Source organism: Carya illinoinensis, chromosome 6, assembly GCF_018687715.1.
Source record: "Carya illinoinensis cultivar Pawnee chromosome 6, C.illinoinensisPawnee_v1, whole genome shotgun sequence".
Taxonomy (NCBI): Eukaryota; Viridiplantae; Streptophyta; class Magnoliopsida; order Fagales; family Juglandaceae; genus Carya; species Carya illinoinensis.
The window spans coordinates 5,250,481-5,269,765 of NC_056757.1; the positions used below are offsets into that span (position 1 = coordinate 5,250,481).

Below are 19,285 nucleotides of genomic sequence, written 5' to 3' on the forward strand. Positions count from 1 at the left end.
TTTTCACCGTTTGAACGTAATATTGGCGCGATAGGCAAAATTATTTTGGAGGGAAATTGATAAACCGTTCGAACGGTTAATATTAACCGTTCGAATGATGCATATTCACCGTTCAAACGTTATTTGAATCGTTCGAACGGTGACAGAGTTTTAATTTTTTAAGTTTTTTGCCAAATTATATTTAGATTAACTAGTAATTATAAAAAATTGGTTAATTAAATAATATGAATAATCTAAATTAAGAATTAGTTTAGAAAATATAAAACAATACCATTGCATATAACTTAAATACTGAATTTACAAAACACAAAATATTGTCCATACAAAAAACAGGAAATAAATAAATAAAATTTATCATAAAGTAATTAAGACCCCAAGTCTTTGCACACTTCCTCGACTGCAGCTATACGTTCCTCTATTTGTGTCAGTCGAGTACTGATGGTGACCTGAGTCGCAGACATGGCAGCAAACTCTGTACGAAGCTCAGACACAGCAGAATGGATCTCCATACGCACTGCATCGATCACTGCTGATGTCTGCTCGCTGATCGCTGCACGCACTATGTCAGCCATCTCCTCACGAGTAACACTGTGGACTGATGCCTCGGCCCGTGTAGATGTCTCTGCAGCTGCAGCTGAGACTCCATGATCTCCCGGCTGTGCATCTCTGTGAGGATCAACTGGTTCTGGAACATGTGCACGAAAACGCAGTCTCGAGTGTCCCGTGCTGCGTGAGAGGGTGGTGCTGTTTATCGGTCCCATCGGCTCCCGTTTACGCTCAGCAACATCTGGCACAACACCAGCACATAGTAGATATCGGGTGATCAGGACTCCGAATGGTAGTATATCCATCGAAATGTACCGAGATTCTGATCGAATCCTATCGAATATATATCCCACCAAGTCGATAGGAATGCCACGAGCGACCCGTATCATAAATTTCGTCCGATCAATGCCAACTTCTGTCTTGTGCTGCCGAGGGTCAATATTATTGGCAATTATCAAATTTAATATCTTAAAGAAAGAAGATAAATCTGCCTGTTTGATGCTCTTCGTCCCGTCATACGGTGGAGCATCTGGACCGACAACCAAATCCCTCACCTCGTGATCAGCAAGGGTATCGACCTCATCAGTATAAACTGATGCATCCTCCTCAGCTGTCTCCGCCTCAACTGAAGGATCAGACTCTCTAGGCACCACATTCGGATATGCATCTGGCAGCCTAGGAATACCGAGATGCTCAGCAAGTCCATCTCGTGAAAATACAACGGGTACTTCTCGGACAGTGATACTGTAGGCCCCAGAATCATCTGCGCTGGCACTGCCGAGTTCTCTATAGAACTCAGCAACAATGTCAATGTAGGAGACTGGCTCCCATGCTTCCTCCCGTTCATCCAAGATAGGTCCCCAACCACGATCACTGAATATTGAGGGCAATGAATGACCCTCCCAGATAAGACTCTGGAAATCAGAAATCTTCACTGGTCGCTCCAGTGAAACTGTCCTCTCCCGAACTGGACCACTACTACTCTCACCAAGATTGCGTCGCTTACGTGCCGGTCTAGAAGTAGACATTATAATCAACCTGAAATTTATAATTACAAACTAGATATATAACATTAACAAGAAAAATACAATAAAGAACTATTTACAGTAGTTTGAAACAAACAGCAATTTAATAATATTTGCCATTCTGAACAACATTATCAACAATAAATATGTCACTCAATATCAATATTAATAATATAAATATAATATTAAACACCGTTCGAACGTTTACCGTAACGGTCGAACGGTTACAGACAAACCGTTCGACCGTTTAGTTATATCGTTCGAACGATGTAACTTAACGGTCGAACGGTTACAGACAAACCGTTCGACCGTTGATTTATATCGTTCGAACGTTTACTGTAACGGTCGAACGGTTACAGACAGACCGTTCGACCGTTAAGTTATAACGTTCGAACGCTAAGCATAGCGTTCGAACGATATTCGTCGATCGGGATTCCAGGCCGAGTCGACTCGGCCATTGAAATCCATGGAATCCTTCGATTCCCTGGATTTTACACCAAAATAAATGCAATAGAAACCTAAATAAATGTTCCTAACATGGATTTATGCAAATCTACCGATTATTTTGATGTATAAATCGGTTTACCCTAACTTAAACAATTAATCTATCAAAAACCTAAATCTAAACGGTAAAATGCTTTAAAAATGAAAAATACCGGTTGTTAGAGGTAGGGGCTTCGAGTGGGCACTGTTGACGGCGGCGAAGACGGCGTTCAACGGCGGAGATCGACGGTTTGGAGGCTTTTTCACGGAGGAAATGCGTGAAAATGACGTCGGGATGGGCTTATATATGCAGTACCGTTCGAACGGTACGTTATACCGTTCGAACGAATTAACTAAATATTGATTGCCATCCCTAATTAATCGGTTTTCAAATATTTAAATGCAATATTCCGTATTAATTATATTAAATATAATAATTAATTCAATTATAATATATTTTAATTGTTAAAAATATTAAATGCAATATATTTAATGCACTTATATATTATTAAACACTATGTATTATATATATAATTTTTTGGCAATTTATAGTATATATTATATTATATTTAATTAAAATATATTATACTATTGAATATTATATAGTATATAGTATAAGTTATATTATATAGTATAATTAATATAATATAGACTACTATATACATGAAGCCATGTTCATGTATTTATATAACATATATATTATATGTGATATTAACTAGTACCACATATATATATACTAGTATAGATGACACTATATATATTAATAGTAGATATTCTATTATTAAATATCTACTATTAATATTATAGAAATAAACATTATATATATGCATGTGATACATATAACCCTATGCTATGATACCATATATATGTTATATATAATAGGTTAATATATGTAGTACTTGTTGATTATATTAGATGTAATATGATATTTTATACTATATATGTTACTAAACTATATAATATATGTTTGATTATATATTATATAGTTATATTACTATGGCTCTAAACTATAGTATATTTAGAAATTATTATATTTAAAGGTATAGTGCAAAAAAAATACAATAAGCAACAATATAATTAAACGTTCGAACGGTTTACTATTGGCGTTCAAACGTTTAATAGTACGTTCGAACGTTTATATTAACGTTCGAACGTTAAATTAGCGGGGGAAATTATTCCTGCTAATCGATTTGACGTTTGAACGGTATAATATAACCGTTCGAACGTTAATTATTAGCCTTCGAACGTATATTTTCACGTTCGAACGTCAAATCGGCGGGGGAAATTTTTCCCGCTAGTCGATTTGACGTTCGAACGTTCATTAAACAACCGTTCGAACGGCAATGTTCTGCATTTACACGACAGAACCTCACAATCTCGGACTCGTTTCAGTCGACCGAGCATCACTCCCACGCTCATTTTGTTCCAACCAACGCCATTATTCTTCAATCTAGCCCTCAAATATTACAAACTCCTATCAATCTCTTATATTTTCGGATTAAGAGGTTGTTTTTACCGTTTGGTGAAGAGTTTTTACCGTTTGGAATTTTTGAAGCTTTATCTCTCCAAATCAGGTATTCTCCTTAAATTTGACCTCATTTTAGTTTTTATATAAGTGTTTTCGTTTGCTTACATGAGTTAGTCATATATTTTGCTATCTTTTGATGTAATATGGACTGTATTACTTGGGATTTTCGGAGGTTGAAGACGAGTGATTTCTGGATGTAAACCGTTCGAACGGTACGTGTACCGTTCGAACGACTGTATAGGAGATCGAACGGTCACGAACACCGTTTGAACGATTTCTTGGGCAGTGTTAAAATAATTAACATTTTAAATGCAGGAGTGTAATTAAAAATTAAATATATATAATCTACATTTAATAATACTTAAATACTTAAAAGATTCAAATAATCAAATGAGAATGAATTAAATTACAAATCATCTAAGATTTGTTACAAAACTTAATTATTTATGATGTTGAATTATTTGTTTGATACATGTTAAATATTGGCATATCTTATATTGCTTGTTCATCAATATTAGCCTTAGACCCGTTCGAGAGTTATCAATCCGCCTTAATTGAAAGATTGATAACTCTTGAATTGTCCAGAGTGGACAGTTTGGAATTGTAAGATCATTCTCGCAAACTATCGAGCTATATCTGTTATACGTCCAGCATTAAGATTTTGGCAGATTTATCCCTTGTTCTCCGGATATGCAGTTTCGGTGATGTTGTATCGACGATGGATAAGTCGGTGCACACAACCAGACGAGCATATTTGGAGAACTATGGGGATATGCTGCCGAAATTTTGTTGGGCGTGACAGATTATAGAGGATAGGTTTGCGACTATGATCTTACAGTTCCGAATGGGATAGGACCAACTACCCGGTGTAAGGTGGCATACTCCTTGATTGATACATGATACATGCTTGTTTGTTGATGCACACGTGCTTGTTTATAATGAAGATAGTCAGCATGGATAAGAGTTGGATGCGAGTTAGCGATCGTTTGGGTCAGAATTACAACGTATATGCTGAAGGTGTTAAGAAATTCTTAGAGTTTGCATTGGGTACATGTGATAGTGATGGACGTATTAGATGCCCATGTAATACATGTAGGAATTTGCGCTCTCATAAGATAGACTTGGTGAGAGAGCATCTGTTTGTAAAAGGTATTGACAAGGGTTATACTGATTGGGTCTTACACGGGGAACCATATCCAACTTCATTCGATACTCCACATGAAGAAGAAGCTATCGATGAAGATGTACAACCAGATGTTGTTGGAGATGAGTATGATGAGGATATGGAAGAAATGTTAGGTGACATCGGTGCGGGAATGTTTATGAATGAAGGTGGCACGGACACATCAAGTTCAAATGATGGGGGTCATAATACTTTTGCACGATTGTGGAATGAGTCACAACGTGAGCTATATCCAGGATGCAGAAGACACAGTAAGTTGTCATTTACCGTAAGACTGCTACACATAAAATCAATGTGCCGATTATCAATTAAGGCTGTCAATATGTTACTCGAGTTGTTTAAGGAGGCACTGCCATCAGATAATACACTTCCTCGTAACTTCTATGAAGCAAAAAAATTGAAACGAGGACTTGGATTTGATTACAACGTAATACATGCATGTAAGAATGACTGCATATTATTTTGGCAAGAGAATGAGCAGTTGAACGAATGTCCCATATGCCACGAGTCAAGATGGACATCTGACAAACAAAATGTGCCGCAAAAGGTAGTACGTCACTTTCCATTGACACCTAGATTACAACGATTATATATGTCACGTGCAACAGCTGCAGACATGATATGGCACTCATCAGCCAGAGTTAGAAACGATGATATTTTATCACATCCTGCTGACTCTCAGGTGTGGAAGGAATTTGATAAGGAGCATACATGGTTTGCAGAAGAACCACGTAATGTGAGACTTGGGTTGGCAACAGATGGATTTAATCCGTTTGGGAACATGAGTACTAGTCACAGTACTTGGCCAGTCGTACTTATGCCGTATAATCTACCACCGTGGAAGTGTATGAAAGATCCATATTTCATGATGAGTTTGCTCATTCCAGGTCCGAGATCGCCGGGAAATGATATAGACATACACTTACAGCCATTGATTGCAGAATTGAAAGATTTGTGGGAGAATGGGGTTGTCACATTTGATTCATCAACAGGCAAGTCGTTCAAGATGCATGCTGCGGTTTTATGGACAATAAATGATTTTCCAGCATATGGAAACTTGTCAGGTTGGAGTACTAAGGGGAAAATGGCATGTCCAACATGTAACAAACATACTAAATCTGAATGGCTCACTTACGGGAGAAAATTATGTTTCATGGGTCATCGTCGATTTCTACCTGGTGATCATAGATGGCGGGGAAATTCACAAATGTTTGATGGTACTGTTGAATGGGGCCAACCTCCACCATATTTGTCTGGTGAAGATTTACTTGCACAATTTGTAGATGTTGGTTGTAATGAATTTGGTAAAAAACAACGAAAGAGAAAACGAGCTACTTCTGAGTTGAATTGGACTAAGAAGAGTATATTTTTCGATCTTCCATACTGGTCAAAGTTAAAATTACGGCACAGTCTTGATGTTATGCATATTGAAAAAAATATATGCGAATCCGTATTGGGAACATTGATGTCAATTGAAGGAAAAACGAAGGATACATTAAACTCAAGGAAGGATTTGAAGCGGTTGGGAATAAGACCGGAAATGCAGTTGCAAGAAAATGGTTCGTCCGTTTACATGCCGATTGGGTGGTATACATTGTCAAGGAATGAAAGGGCTACTTTTTGTGAGTGGATAATGAAAATTAAATTACCAGATGGTTATGCCTCGAATTTGACAAGGTGTGTGCGAACAAATGATTGGAAAATAACTGGGTTAAAAAGTCATGATTGTCATGTCCTTTTGCAGCGTATCTTGCCTATTGGTATACGTGGGTACTTGACTAGAGACGTGCGCGTGGCTTTGACTGAGTTGGGTTTATTTTTCAAAGACTTATGTGCACGGACATTAAATGTAGAAGCTTTGGATCGAATGGAACGGGAAATTCCCATCATATTGTGTAAGCTAGAAAGTATTTACCCACCGTCATTTTTCGATGTCATGGTTCACCTGGCCGTCCATTTGCCACGTGAGGCTCGACTTGCAGGACCAGTTCAGTATAGATGGATGTATCCCATTGAACGATTTCTTGGGAAGTTGAAACGAACAGTTGGTAATAAAGCTCGCCCAGAAGGATCAATTGCAGAAGCATATATTGATGATGAGTGGCATACCTTCTGTTCCAAATATTTCCACGGAGTTGACACTAGGTTTGATCGGCCAGAAAGAAACTTTGACGTTGACAGAGCAAGACAACGAAATGTGTTTTCCGTGTTTTCCCAACAAGTACGTCCACTTGGTGCAGTGCGTGGTTATGACTTATGTGGAAGAGAGTTTGAGAAAGCTCAGTGGTACGTGCTGAACAATTGCCCTGACATAGAGATTTACTTGAAGTAAGTATTAATCTTTTCTTAATTTAGTATTCGCTCATTTACTTTCGCAAAATTCTAATAATATAAAATACATGTCGTAATCATCAATTTCAGTGATCATATTAACATGCTCAAGGAACTAGGAGTAAATGATATAGACCGGAAACATGAAGAGGAGTTTCCGAGATGGTTTGAACAACGGGTAATGACATTACATATGCGACACTTCATTCAATACAAATAGAAAATATTGATTGTTTTTTTTATTGATATAATAGACGTTTTACTTAATATGTAGGTTGTACAAATGCATGCCAATAATCCAAACGATATATCAGATGAATTGTATGCATTAGCGCGTGGCCCATCGAGACGGGCTACAAGATATTCTGCATGTATTTCTCGTGGTAGTAGGTATCACACAATAGATCGAGATCATTATAGGAAAACACAAAATAGTGGTGTCCTAGTTGAGGGAAGTCATGATGGAGAAAATATTGATTTCTATGGAGTGATTGTTGATATAATTGGAATGAAATATTTGGGGGAGCTTGCAGTGTATCTGTTTAAGTGTGATTGGTGGGATTTAAGCAATCCTCGAACTGGAGTCCGTGATGATGAATATTTCTTGAGTATTAATACATCAAGAAAATGGTACGAGGATGATCCATTTATTTTAGCTTCTCAAGCATCTCAAGTATTCTACTTAGATGACCCGAAGTTGGGAACTCAATGGCGAGTAGTACAAAAATATGCTCCAAGAAATATATATGATGTTATCCCTCAGGCAGAAGGGCGAGATGAAGAAGAAGATGATGCCTCTACTCAAGAAGCATACCAAGAGAGTCAGCCCGTCTTTAATTTGTTTGTGGATTTGAGCCAGTATGAGATGATTCCATTGAATAGAGAAGATATTGAGGCTGAAATTGTTGATGCGACACTTGAGCAAAGTGTTGATTCATCTGAACTATCTACAGAAGATGAGACTGAATTGTCAAATGATACTGATACAGATAGTGATTGACGAATTATATTTTCACATTACGTGATGATGAGCACTATTTTACTTAATGAATATTGTATCAGTTTTTTGAAATTATGCCTCCGAAGAGAAAGGAAGTGCGCAACCCATCTCCACCTGTTCCTAGCTCTCCTTCAGACTCACCATTAGAGATTGACTCTACAGAACAAGGTAAAATTCTAATAGTCATAAAAGTTATTAATTAAGATTATAATAGAAAATTGATTATAATGTTATATATCATGATGACTTCACAGTACAATCTCGTCAAGGTCGAGGCACTACGAGAGGCGTGACGTTGGAAAAATATCGTAAGGTGGGTAAGATCAAAGTTAACATTCTTGATGAACATACCGGAGGCGAAGGACAACCAGCAGCTTGGCTTGCATCGCATGTGGGTGCTCTTACACGAACTTATGCACCTTTGGCAACAAGTTCATGGAAGAAAGTCCCCCAAGATGTTAAGGACCTTATCAAGAAGCGTTGTTTGGTAATGTTTAATAAATGAAATTTAATTGGACTTATAATTTTATTTTACTTTAAAGTTAGAATATTATAAATGATAATATTTTTGTCCAAACTTTTGTCTGTAAGGATGATTTCGAAATAAATTTTGGTCGGAGAGAGGAGCGTAAAACTGTGGAAGAGCTTATGAGTAATGCATTCCGCAAGTATAAGGCGAGGTGTCATGAGCATTATAATAAGTTTGAGAATAGTGAAGAAGCACGCCAACATCCTTTTCAAGATGTGCAACCTTCTGATTGGGAAAAACTTTGTGACATGTTTGAGGATTCATCATATAAGGTATAATTAATTTAATTATTTTAGTCCTATTTTTAATTTCGCTTTCTAATATTTTCAATTCTTATGTAGGAGCGAAGTTCTATAAACAAAACAAATAGATCAAAATTGAAGATTACTCATCATGCAGGCTCAAGATCTTTCCACCGCCTCTCTAAAAAATTGGTATTGCTATTCTTTCATTTGTATATAGTTAACTGAATATATCAATCATAATGACTTTATATCTTAACAAATTTTTATTATAGCAAGATTCAGATGCCAATTATGATCTGACAAAATTATATGCTGCATCACATACTAATCGTAATGGAGAGTGGAGTCATCCTGATGCCCGTGAAAATTATGTAAGTATTATAATTTGTTTTAAATAAATATATTTGAATATTTATGATGATATTAACTCTTTATCTTATGTGTAGGATAAAATGGTTGCCCTGCGTGCTGAATCTGCGTCAGATCAAAATTCCTCAAATACAGATGTTGAGATTTTTACACAAGTTCTGGGTGAACGTTCAGGATATTTGAGGGGTTTGGGTCGCTGTGTAAAACCTTCTCCCTCTTCCTCTTCTTCCGGGTCTGCCTCTATAGCTCAAGAGAATGCGAATCGTAGAATTGAAGAATTGATTGCAAAACAACAAGAGTTAGAGGCTCAATTGGCGAGACAAGGAGACATGGAGATGCGCCTCAAACAACATGAAGAAGAACAAGCAGAGTTCAGGAGAGATATGCAACTCCAAATGCAACAGCTTATGCAACAGTACAGGCCTCCAACCAACTGATGGTTTTTTACGTCTAGCTTATGACATTATCTAATTATGTATGAACAATGCTAGTTTTATGGTTATTTATTTCTTCGCACTTATTATAAAACTTTTGTGAGTAATTAAACAGTTCTTAATTTATATTTTTCAAATAATATGGATGTCTATTTAGTTTTTTTATAATTATTGGTTTTAATAAAAATAATATCCGTTCGAACGACAAAGTCACGTTCGAACATTAATGGGCATGCCGTTCAAACGATAATGTAACGTTCAAACGTCAACTCGCAAACCGTTCGAACGATACCAGATGCTCAAAAAACCGTTCAAACGCATGACATTACCATATCGTTCGAACGTTGATCATCACCGTTCGATCTCTTATACCGTTCGATCGTCTCATTTAACGTTCGAACGTATTTCTACTGATCGTTTGAACGTATCTTGATAACCGTTCAAAACAAACATTGACGTTCGAACGGTATATGAGAAGCATTCGAACGCCATTCTGGGACGAATTTTAACCGTGACAAAAAAAAGCATCGTTCGAACGGTATCGAACGGTCACTTTCAAAATCGTTCCAAAAGATATATTTTGGGACGAAATTGTGTTTTTCGTCCCAATATATCTTCTGGGACAGTGATGTTGGGACGAGCTTGGGACGAAATTTTTTCGTCCCAAAAAATCTTTCGGAACGAAATCGATATATTTTGGGACGAAAATTTTCGTCCCAAAATATGTTTTTTGTTGTAGTGAACATTGAGTGCATCTTTAGCTTGACAGTGAGCCAAATTGTTACAATCTCTAGGAGTGAAAGTAATAGAAACTGAGTCAAATCTCTTCAAAAGTTGTTGAATATCATGAGCAATTATACTTATTTATAACTTATTTCTACACTAGATTTATTTTTAGTGTCTAATTACATGTTATTATACTATATTAAATTAGTATATGTGCCATTAACTCATTATACTAGACTTATTTAAATTCTAGTGTCTTAACTTATTTCTATAATTAATTATGTATACTAGTAATACTATGATGTTTACATATACTAAACTATCGTTAATCTATTTATATTATATTATAAGTATATTACTTTATAACTATATAATTATACTAGTATATATGATAGATACATAGATAAATATAAATTTAATAATATATGTACAATATCAGAGTATGATGGCAAAGACGGAGTTGGATCAGATCGGAGTTGAAGTCGGAGTTAGTCCAGCAATACCTTTGACTCGCTAGCAAAATTAGATTAAAAGTCGAATTTTCAAATTTTTGGTCAGCCGTAGTGGTGGTGCCTAGCTAGAGGCAATGACGAGAGAGAGGAAAAATTGTCCCTACAAGTTAAATTTGTTGCAGTGAGGAAGCCTAAAAAAATGACGGTTCAGAATTTAATGATTAATGTTTTATATTTTAGTGTTTATATATAGTTTTGGTCTAAATAATCTTGTGTAATACATATTTTTTTTCAAAAATGCACATCTCTCTGTATGGCATATTTGGATCGAAGATTATAACAACTTCTTTTACATCACATCTCCATCAAATTCCACCAAAAAGAGTTTTTAACACTTGTGATCAATTAAACATGATAAGAGTTCATTAGAATATTGTTAACTGCTTTGTTCATTCATTCAATAAGGTCCCACTACATGATCATGACAAGCAATACAGAATTAATTAAAATCAGTAAAGTTATTAATAATTAATCAAAACCAAAAGGTCGTAACCTCAAAATGCAGTTCCTTCCGGCCATTGACGTGGAATCCAATATCGTGACAGCAGCCAAGAAAAAAAGCAAAACAAAAGATCAAAACATACAACGCGTGCGTTTTTGTTTCGACGGGAAACTTGGATTAATCAATCAATGCATATTACCCTCATATGGAGCCTCTTCAAGTGGAAGCTTTTTTCCTATAAAAGATACTAATTATTATTATTATTATTATTGTTGTTGTTATTATTATTATTATCAGGATTGACTACAGATTTGAGCCATAGCACATGGTTTCATCAGATCGTACGAATTTTCCAATCTCAATAACGTAGGTTTTACACGAAAAAGATTTAGCTCCAGATGTTCTATTTGATGTGGGTAGAGAAGAACCCAACCAACTCGGTATTCTTAAAGAAAAAGAAAAAAAAAAAAAAAAAAAGAAATTAGAACCAAGTCATGATGATGATATGATCAACCTATTCTTCTTGTATTGACAGCTTACTTACCAAAAATCAGCAAGATCCTTTTCAAATTAGCAACACCATGATCTTAGGAAATTAGCCATTAATTTTGTAATTGTAAATTCATACCATACTCAATTAGTTACCATAGATAGATTAATTCCTGTATCTATTTATTTGACCATTCCCTCAATGTAAAAGTTAAGTTTCAAAAATACAAGTTTATATTTTTAACATCTTGTGCCAAAGATCTTACCATTTTTTAAGGAATTAGAGTTACATTCCCTTTCAATTTCCATTCAAGCTAGAGTTTTTATGTGTTTCCACGCCCCCTCAAGACCTCAAAAAATGGATTCCTAGAGTTCCCGTTGAAATAAAAACGCGCGCGTAGTATGGTTTCATCTTTTGTTTTGTTTTGTATTTTTCTTAGTTGTTCTCATGATGGATTATAATATGTGATGTAGAATCTACGAGAAAATCATATGTGTTCGTTCCATTCACTTTTAATTAATATCCAACCGACGTCGGAATCCTCATTTCATTCCGGCCTTCTTATGAAACTCAAAACAAGAAAAATATTAAAATATTCTAAAATTATTTTATTTTTTCCATTCCATTATTTCCTCCCAATGCAAACAAGCTGTAACACTCTCATATATATATATATATCAACATGCACCAACATATATATAACAACCTGAAATTTCACACCAGAAACATTATTTCCTCCCAATACAAACAAGCTGTAACACTCGTATATATATCAACATACACCAACATATATATAACAACAACCTGAAATTTCACACCAGAAATATCAAATGTTGCAACATGTAACTATCGAACAGTACTACTACAAATTTAAACACACCGACAATATTAAAACTAGTACAATTAAAAGGTCCGACAAACAAAGTAGTAACATATTAATATCGTTGCATGCAGCTTTAGTAGTAGTATGAGTTCGATTCGGCAGATCGGCTACCGCGTACATATATACAATGTTGTTTGATCCTTGCAATGATGGGATCGTAGAGATCTCGTATATTCCTTTCCATATTTTTCTTGATCTCGTGTTCGTCTGTGTGCGGATCCTGAACGTACCTTAACCACTGACTCAAATGGAGAATGGCAGCTTCAATCTCCTTCTTAAATGCAGGCTCAAGCTTGTAACGAACGTTTTCATCCTCCACAGCATTTTTCATCTCGCAGGCATAGCCCTCCAAAATTTCCTTAGCCTTGGATCTCTCTTCAAAATAAAACACAAATTAATATAATTTTTTCAAACTTTAAAAAAATATATATACACTAAAAAAATATATTCAAACAGTTTTTAACTTAATAATATTTTTATTTAAATTTTTCTCACTCATTTATCAAATATTCAATAAAACATTTTAATTATAATTTTTACTATTCTTTTCTTTGCAGAACGATAGAAATGATATTTAAAAATTAAATTTATTTAGAAAGTTGCTTATAACTTCTTGAAAAGAAAGAGAAAAGAAGAAAGAGAAATTACCAAAGAAGAAGTTGCTGTGGTTCATGTGGCCGGTGTGGTGCAGGGCGAGCTGGTTCTTTCCGTCATGATGATCACCGAAGCGATGCATATCAGTGAATGCAGCACGCGTTGGCGTCGTTCTACTCCCTTGATAATCATCATAGCAGTACGTCGTCCCCAGGTCTACGAATAACGCCGGATGCAATACCCTTTTGTTGGCCATTCTCGACGTCCAGATCAACAATCACAACTAAAGATTGATCAAGTAGTACTAGGTCTATATATATTTTAAGAAGTGGAAGAATATCGAGGCCTTTTTATAGCTAGAGTTTGTTTCCAGCTTGCTTACGGATCGAGTACAGATCACGACATGCGGCATGAACAATAGTCAAGCAGTACGAGTCATCTCATTCGTTGCAAATAGTTTTAGCTGAAATTAAGATTCCATTCATTTTGATCTGATCCAATATTGATGAAAAATACATAGCCAAATCATAGACGGCATTCGGTGTACAAGTGACACGTCCAGATCTACCCACCGGTTTAGATATTTTTCTTTTTTAGATTTTTATTGTTGATACATTTGGAGAGGGGTTTGAATCCAGAACTGGAGTTATGTCAATCAGCTTATTACAGGCTCTGACACATCACCGGTTTAGATATTTTTTTTTTTTTTTTCTATATTTGAAGGAGAAGGATTTCAAACTCAGACCGACATTATGCCAATCGGGCCTTTTGGAACATCACCAGTTTAGATTTTTTTTTTTTTTTTTGATATTTCTAATATAACAGTGGAAAAATATAGAAAAGAGATATATTTGACTTGTCAACACAGCTGAGAAATGCCAACACGTACTCAAGCGCAGACACAGCCAATATTATTGACGTAGGCATAGCTCCAGGTCGATACATGAATATATATCTTATATATCGAGTAAGCAGGCAGGTGTCGCGAATAAGCAGGCAGCGGCAGGTGCCGTCTACATAATTCATATTTTTCCTTTTGTTTTTTCTACGTACCAACGTAATAATTACGTTCTAATATTAATTTCTTTTTATTTAAAATTTAAATTAATATTATTTTTTATAAAAGTTATTTTTAATCAATTACAGATTGATATAAACATATATTAATGTATAATTATATTTACAACTACATTTTTCCTTTTATCTATATCTCTTTCCACCTCTCCTGCAATATGTTCCAGTGTTCTACTCAGTTAAAACAATCCACCGCATCTCAGTGTATTCTAATAAAACACTTTCACTATTTTTTATTTTGTGTAAAATTAATATTATATATAATTATAAAATATGTGAATATTATATAATTATTTTCAAAAAAATAAAATTTACGATTAAAAATTAATTTTTTTATATAAATATTAATTTTTTTCAAAAAAATTACACAACACTTACATAATCTGCCAAAATCATTTCTCTTTTATGTAAATCCTCTTTGCTTTACCGCTTCACTCATTTTCAACCCAAAAGCAAACCAAACGATAAACTTTAAACAAGCTCGTTCAAAAACAAATTTATCGCCACTGACCACTGGGGGGAGACTTGTAAGAGAGAAAATTCTATAAAAATCTGAGAGCCCAAAAAATTTAGAAACAAATCCAATCCAAACAGAATTGAATAAGCCGATTAAAACCTGGAAACTAGCCGTACATGAAAGTTCAACCGCCTCTGTAATACACCAGAAAACAAATTTGACATCCAACCTCGAAACCCAAAAATATCTATGAGAATAAAAAAAAAAAAAAACTCACGCAAACAGAGTACGTCAATACACACGCGGGATGACGTAATAAATCTGAAACTGCTCTTCACATTCAGATCTCATCGACAGACCCCATTAAAAAAAAAAAAAAAAAAGGAATAAGTTTGGCATTCAACCGAGAAACCCAAAAAAGAAAAACTACATTTGGACAAAAACTCCTGCCAAAAAACAAACCAGGATCATTTAAAGAAAAAAAAAACACACACACACACACAAACTTGGAAAAAAAATCTCAGAAATTTTATCCTTTTCTTCAAAGGTTGCGACAGAGACGGTAAACCCACGTCTCATCCGTCCAAGGTCTCCACCGCATGAAAGAACCTAACATCACCACAAAACATGAAGAGGACCTTACTGGCCGCCATGGAAACGTACCGAACCCTTACTTGGAACGTTTTCACCTTCTGTCTCCCTCTGACGTTGCGAATGTGGGGTTGGGTTTACGTAATTCGGACGCTTCTGATGAATAACAGGACATGTACAAATCTTTATAATCCAAATTAATTAATTAATATTGTTTTTGCTTCTCTCTCAAAACACCTGATGCGGGACCAACAGATAAGGCTTGGATCCCTATATTTAATAATATTATTGATCAACAGAACCCATTGCCACCAAGAGATAAGCCAAAAAATTAGGGCAGTCCGCCTTCTCCAAATGTTCCATTTTCTTTTTTATAATATTGTTTTCTTTCCATAATGGAGAAAGTAATTATTGTGATGACATGAGTACACCACTGAGTTATCTCTTCTTTCCTAGGTAGAAGTTAACGTGCTGCATGCATAATTAATGCACAAAAGTGGCCGGCAATAAATCACCCACCTGCATCTGAAATTTAATATTTATCATATATATTGTTAGAGTCTTCCATCTCATATTGAAAATATAGAATTAAAAAAGAAAGAAAAAAGGCTTAAAATAGAAAAAAAAGATAGAAAATTGACCTCATTTTTCAAATTTTTATCGAACTACATCTAGTAATGCCATGCTTTCTTCTTTTCTATTTTAAGCCTATTTTAAAAAGGAAAGAATGAAGGCTTAAATTGACCTCATTAAGCTTATTTTAAGCATTTCTTCTTTCTTTTTTAATTCTATGCTTTCAATATAAGATGGAAGACTCCAACAGATATTGTCAGAAATATGGGATGATTTTTTAAAATTGACCTCATTTTCAAATTTTTATCGAACTACATATTTTAAACTTATATTAAATTTATTTAACATGTATATTATTAGAGTAGTTATATATATTATTTTATTTTCAAATCTTTAGTTCATATATTACTATGTATATTACTAGATTGAATGGATATATAATGCAGTGTAGTGATTTTTTTTCTTTCATCTTCTTATAAAAGCATAGAGAACTTTCAATTGGGAATGCGTGCTTTATGCTTAAATTTGAAAATAAAATTGAAAATAAAGTTTTACCAAATTAATTACATTCGACCACTCTATCAAGATGTTCGAATTTCACAAAATCTTAAAAATAGAGTATCAATCGTTTGAAAATCTTGTTAGCAGCTTCCTAATCATATATGTATATTTATTTTTTTATTATCTCAATTCAAAATTATTTTCATCATTCTCAATTTTAGTTATAATTAGTTGATATTTTGTTATGTCAATGTGAAATTTTATTAATCCATTTGTAATAGTTTTTATTTCTTTACTATTAATATTAGTAGATCATCTTGTTCTTCGCAATATATTTCAATTTCTGAAGTCGATACTTTCGTTCAATAACTTCTGTCGAGGGGCTAATTAGTTACGATTAGAAGAAAAAAAATAAAAACAATATTTTGATCCAGCTTACAAAAATTTGACTCTAAAGTGCCATGTCATCCTTGTCTAAGAGTTTTTAGAGATCTCATCACATCATATCATATCATATCATATCATATTAAAGTTTAAAACATATTCAAAACACAACAAAATTAGATCATCTCCATATAGTTATGCATAAGATTTTCATATTTGCTCTTTTTGCATAGTTCAAAAACATAATGCCAAAAATAAGCTTATGTCTACACTAATCATAACAAAAATACTTTTCTCTTTCAAACAAATTGCATGAGTAATGCCAAACAAATATTGAGATTGTTTCAAATTTCTTTTCAAAACATATCATGCACATTTTTTAAAAAATCGACCTCAGTTCAATTTTCTTTTAATGCAAACTTTATTATAGGAACCTCACTTACTTGAACTATTTAACTTTTTAGAATTTTTTTCACAATAATGCCGAACAAATGTTAATCCTCATCTAAAAAAACAGTCACATAACTTTCATAAATTTTCAATAGAACACATATTTTAATACTTAAACCTGAAATATCAAAATAACATTTTTTTTTAAAAAAAAAAAAAAAGTCTATAATTCCCGTAACCCTAAAGTATCATCACCTTCCAAATTTTATTGATATCCACTTAACAACCACTTGATTTAATTCTAATCCAATCACAAGTCTATTTAAAAATAAAACCCCGCTAGCCCAATAAACTATTATAACACTTGCTGTAACAAAAAAAATATTACCAGGTCCAAAATAATATAGGGCCCAAGTCCAACCCAACAGCATACATCTTTTACTTCCATAATTATTTAACATAACCTTAACAAGAAGCCTAGTGCGTAAACAAAGTCTATTTGATCCAAAGGTAGCCCCCAGCCCAAAAAAAATAAAACACAAGTTTGCATCTTTTATTGGGCTTTAATTGAGGAATAATACTAAGGCGACCGCTGGTGGCTCCCGCTGGGTCACCGCTGGTCAATTTTTATTTTTTTTTATTTTTTTTAATGATTAAGAAATTTTTTTTTAATATTAATATAAATTTTTTATATTTTTTAAAAATATTTAAAAGTATTAAAAAATATTTTAAAAAAAAAACAAAAAAAAAAACCTTTTTTTAAGCCTAACGGTGACTCCAGCGGGAGCCACCAATGGTAAGTGTATCATCGTCCTTAATTGAGACTATACGACCAAGAAAAAGAACAAGCTAGCAATGCTTCGGATGAAACTAATAGGGAGTCACCGGGGGGCACCGTGCGGCAGACTCGACGTGAGGGCAGCAACGAAGCCGTGACAAGGTGGCTAGGAGTGGCGGCAGAGCACGGGGAGAGAAAGATGGACAGAGAACTGTCATTTACGGCGGAGAGAGTGAGAACGTAGAGAGAGAGAGAGAGAGAGAGGGACTTAGGTACGGTGGTCCAGGGGGCATTACGACAAGCTGCGGCCGTGTGGTGTGGCCGTTTCCGGCAAGGAACGATGCCTGACAATGGAGGGAACGTGGTTCTACGGTGGTGTCCAAAGTTGCTCTGTTTCTCTTGCTTAAAACAGGGACTTACGTGCTCTGTTACGGTTCCTAAAAGCAGAGGCTAGTTGAGCAGAGAACCGAGAAGGTTGTTTGGTGGTTTGAAAAGGCCTGGGCGGTGGTGGTGCAAGGAGACAGGTAGGTTTCGTGCTGTGGACGTACTCGGTTGGGCTTCCGTGGGGGAAAAAGGCAGCGGTGCTCTACTGCAATGGAGGCTTATCACGGTGTGGAGGTGCAGTAGGCTATAATAGAAGTGGCTGCGGCAACTACGTGAAGGAGACCTTTCATTGAAACACGGGGCTGCGGAAACCCTATGTTGGAAAGCTATCAACATGCAGATTACATATACATTGATGAGAAATACTTTTTTCAGTCGGAAAATGCAGTCTGTCTACAAAAATATTTCGGCCCAAAACTAAATAAAAATATTCCACTGGGTTCATAAAAAATATCAAATGATTTTAATATAATTATTAGGCCCAATCAAAATACACATCTCATTAAAATAAAATTTTAAACCGATAACTTATTCTAAAAATTAATTGTTAACCTCAAGTGAGCTTACAAACCCAAACATTTTTAAAAGGGCTAGGTATTGGACTTTTTTTGGGTGGGGGAGGGCTTTCACTTGAAGAGGCCGAGAGGATTTCAAGATTTGTGGACTCCTATTGAGTATTGTATGTTTTCATCTTTTGATCTCTTTTGTTTTGTTTTGATTTTATCTTTGCTGCAATCTCATGATGGATTATGATATGTGATGTAGAATTTATGAAAAAAATCATATATGTTCATTCTATTCACTCTTAATTATTAATATCCAAACAACGTTGG

General features: G+C 34.8%; 1 protein-coding gene across 1 annotated transcript; it reads right to left on the reverse strand.

Moving 5' to 3' along the window:
* Nucleotides 1-12,538: 12,538 nt before the first annotated feature.
* Nucleotides 12,539-13,733, reverse strand: LOC122313015. The gene is made up of 2 exons (XM_043127707.1): nucleotides 13,375-13,733; nucleotides 12,539-13,101 (listed from the first exon to the last, which is right to left on the reverse strand). The coding sequence occupies exons 1-2, from the start codon at nucleotides 13,574-13,576 to the stop codon at nucleotides 12,800-12,802; spliced, it is 504 nt and encodes a 167-aa protein (XP_042983641.1). The 5' UTR covers nucleotides 13,577-13,733; the 3' UTR covers nucleotides 12,539-12,799.
* Nucleotides 13,734-19,285: the final 5,552 nt, after the last annotated feature.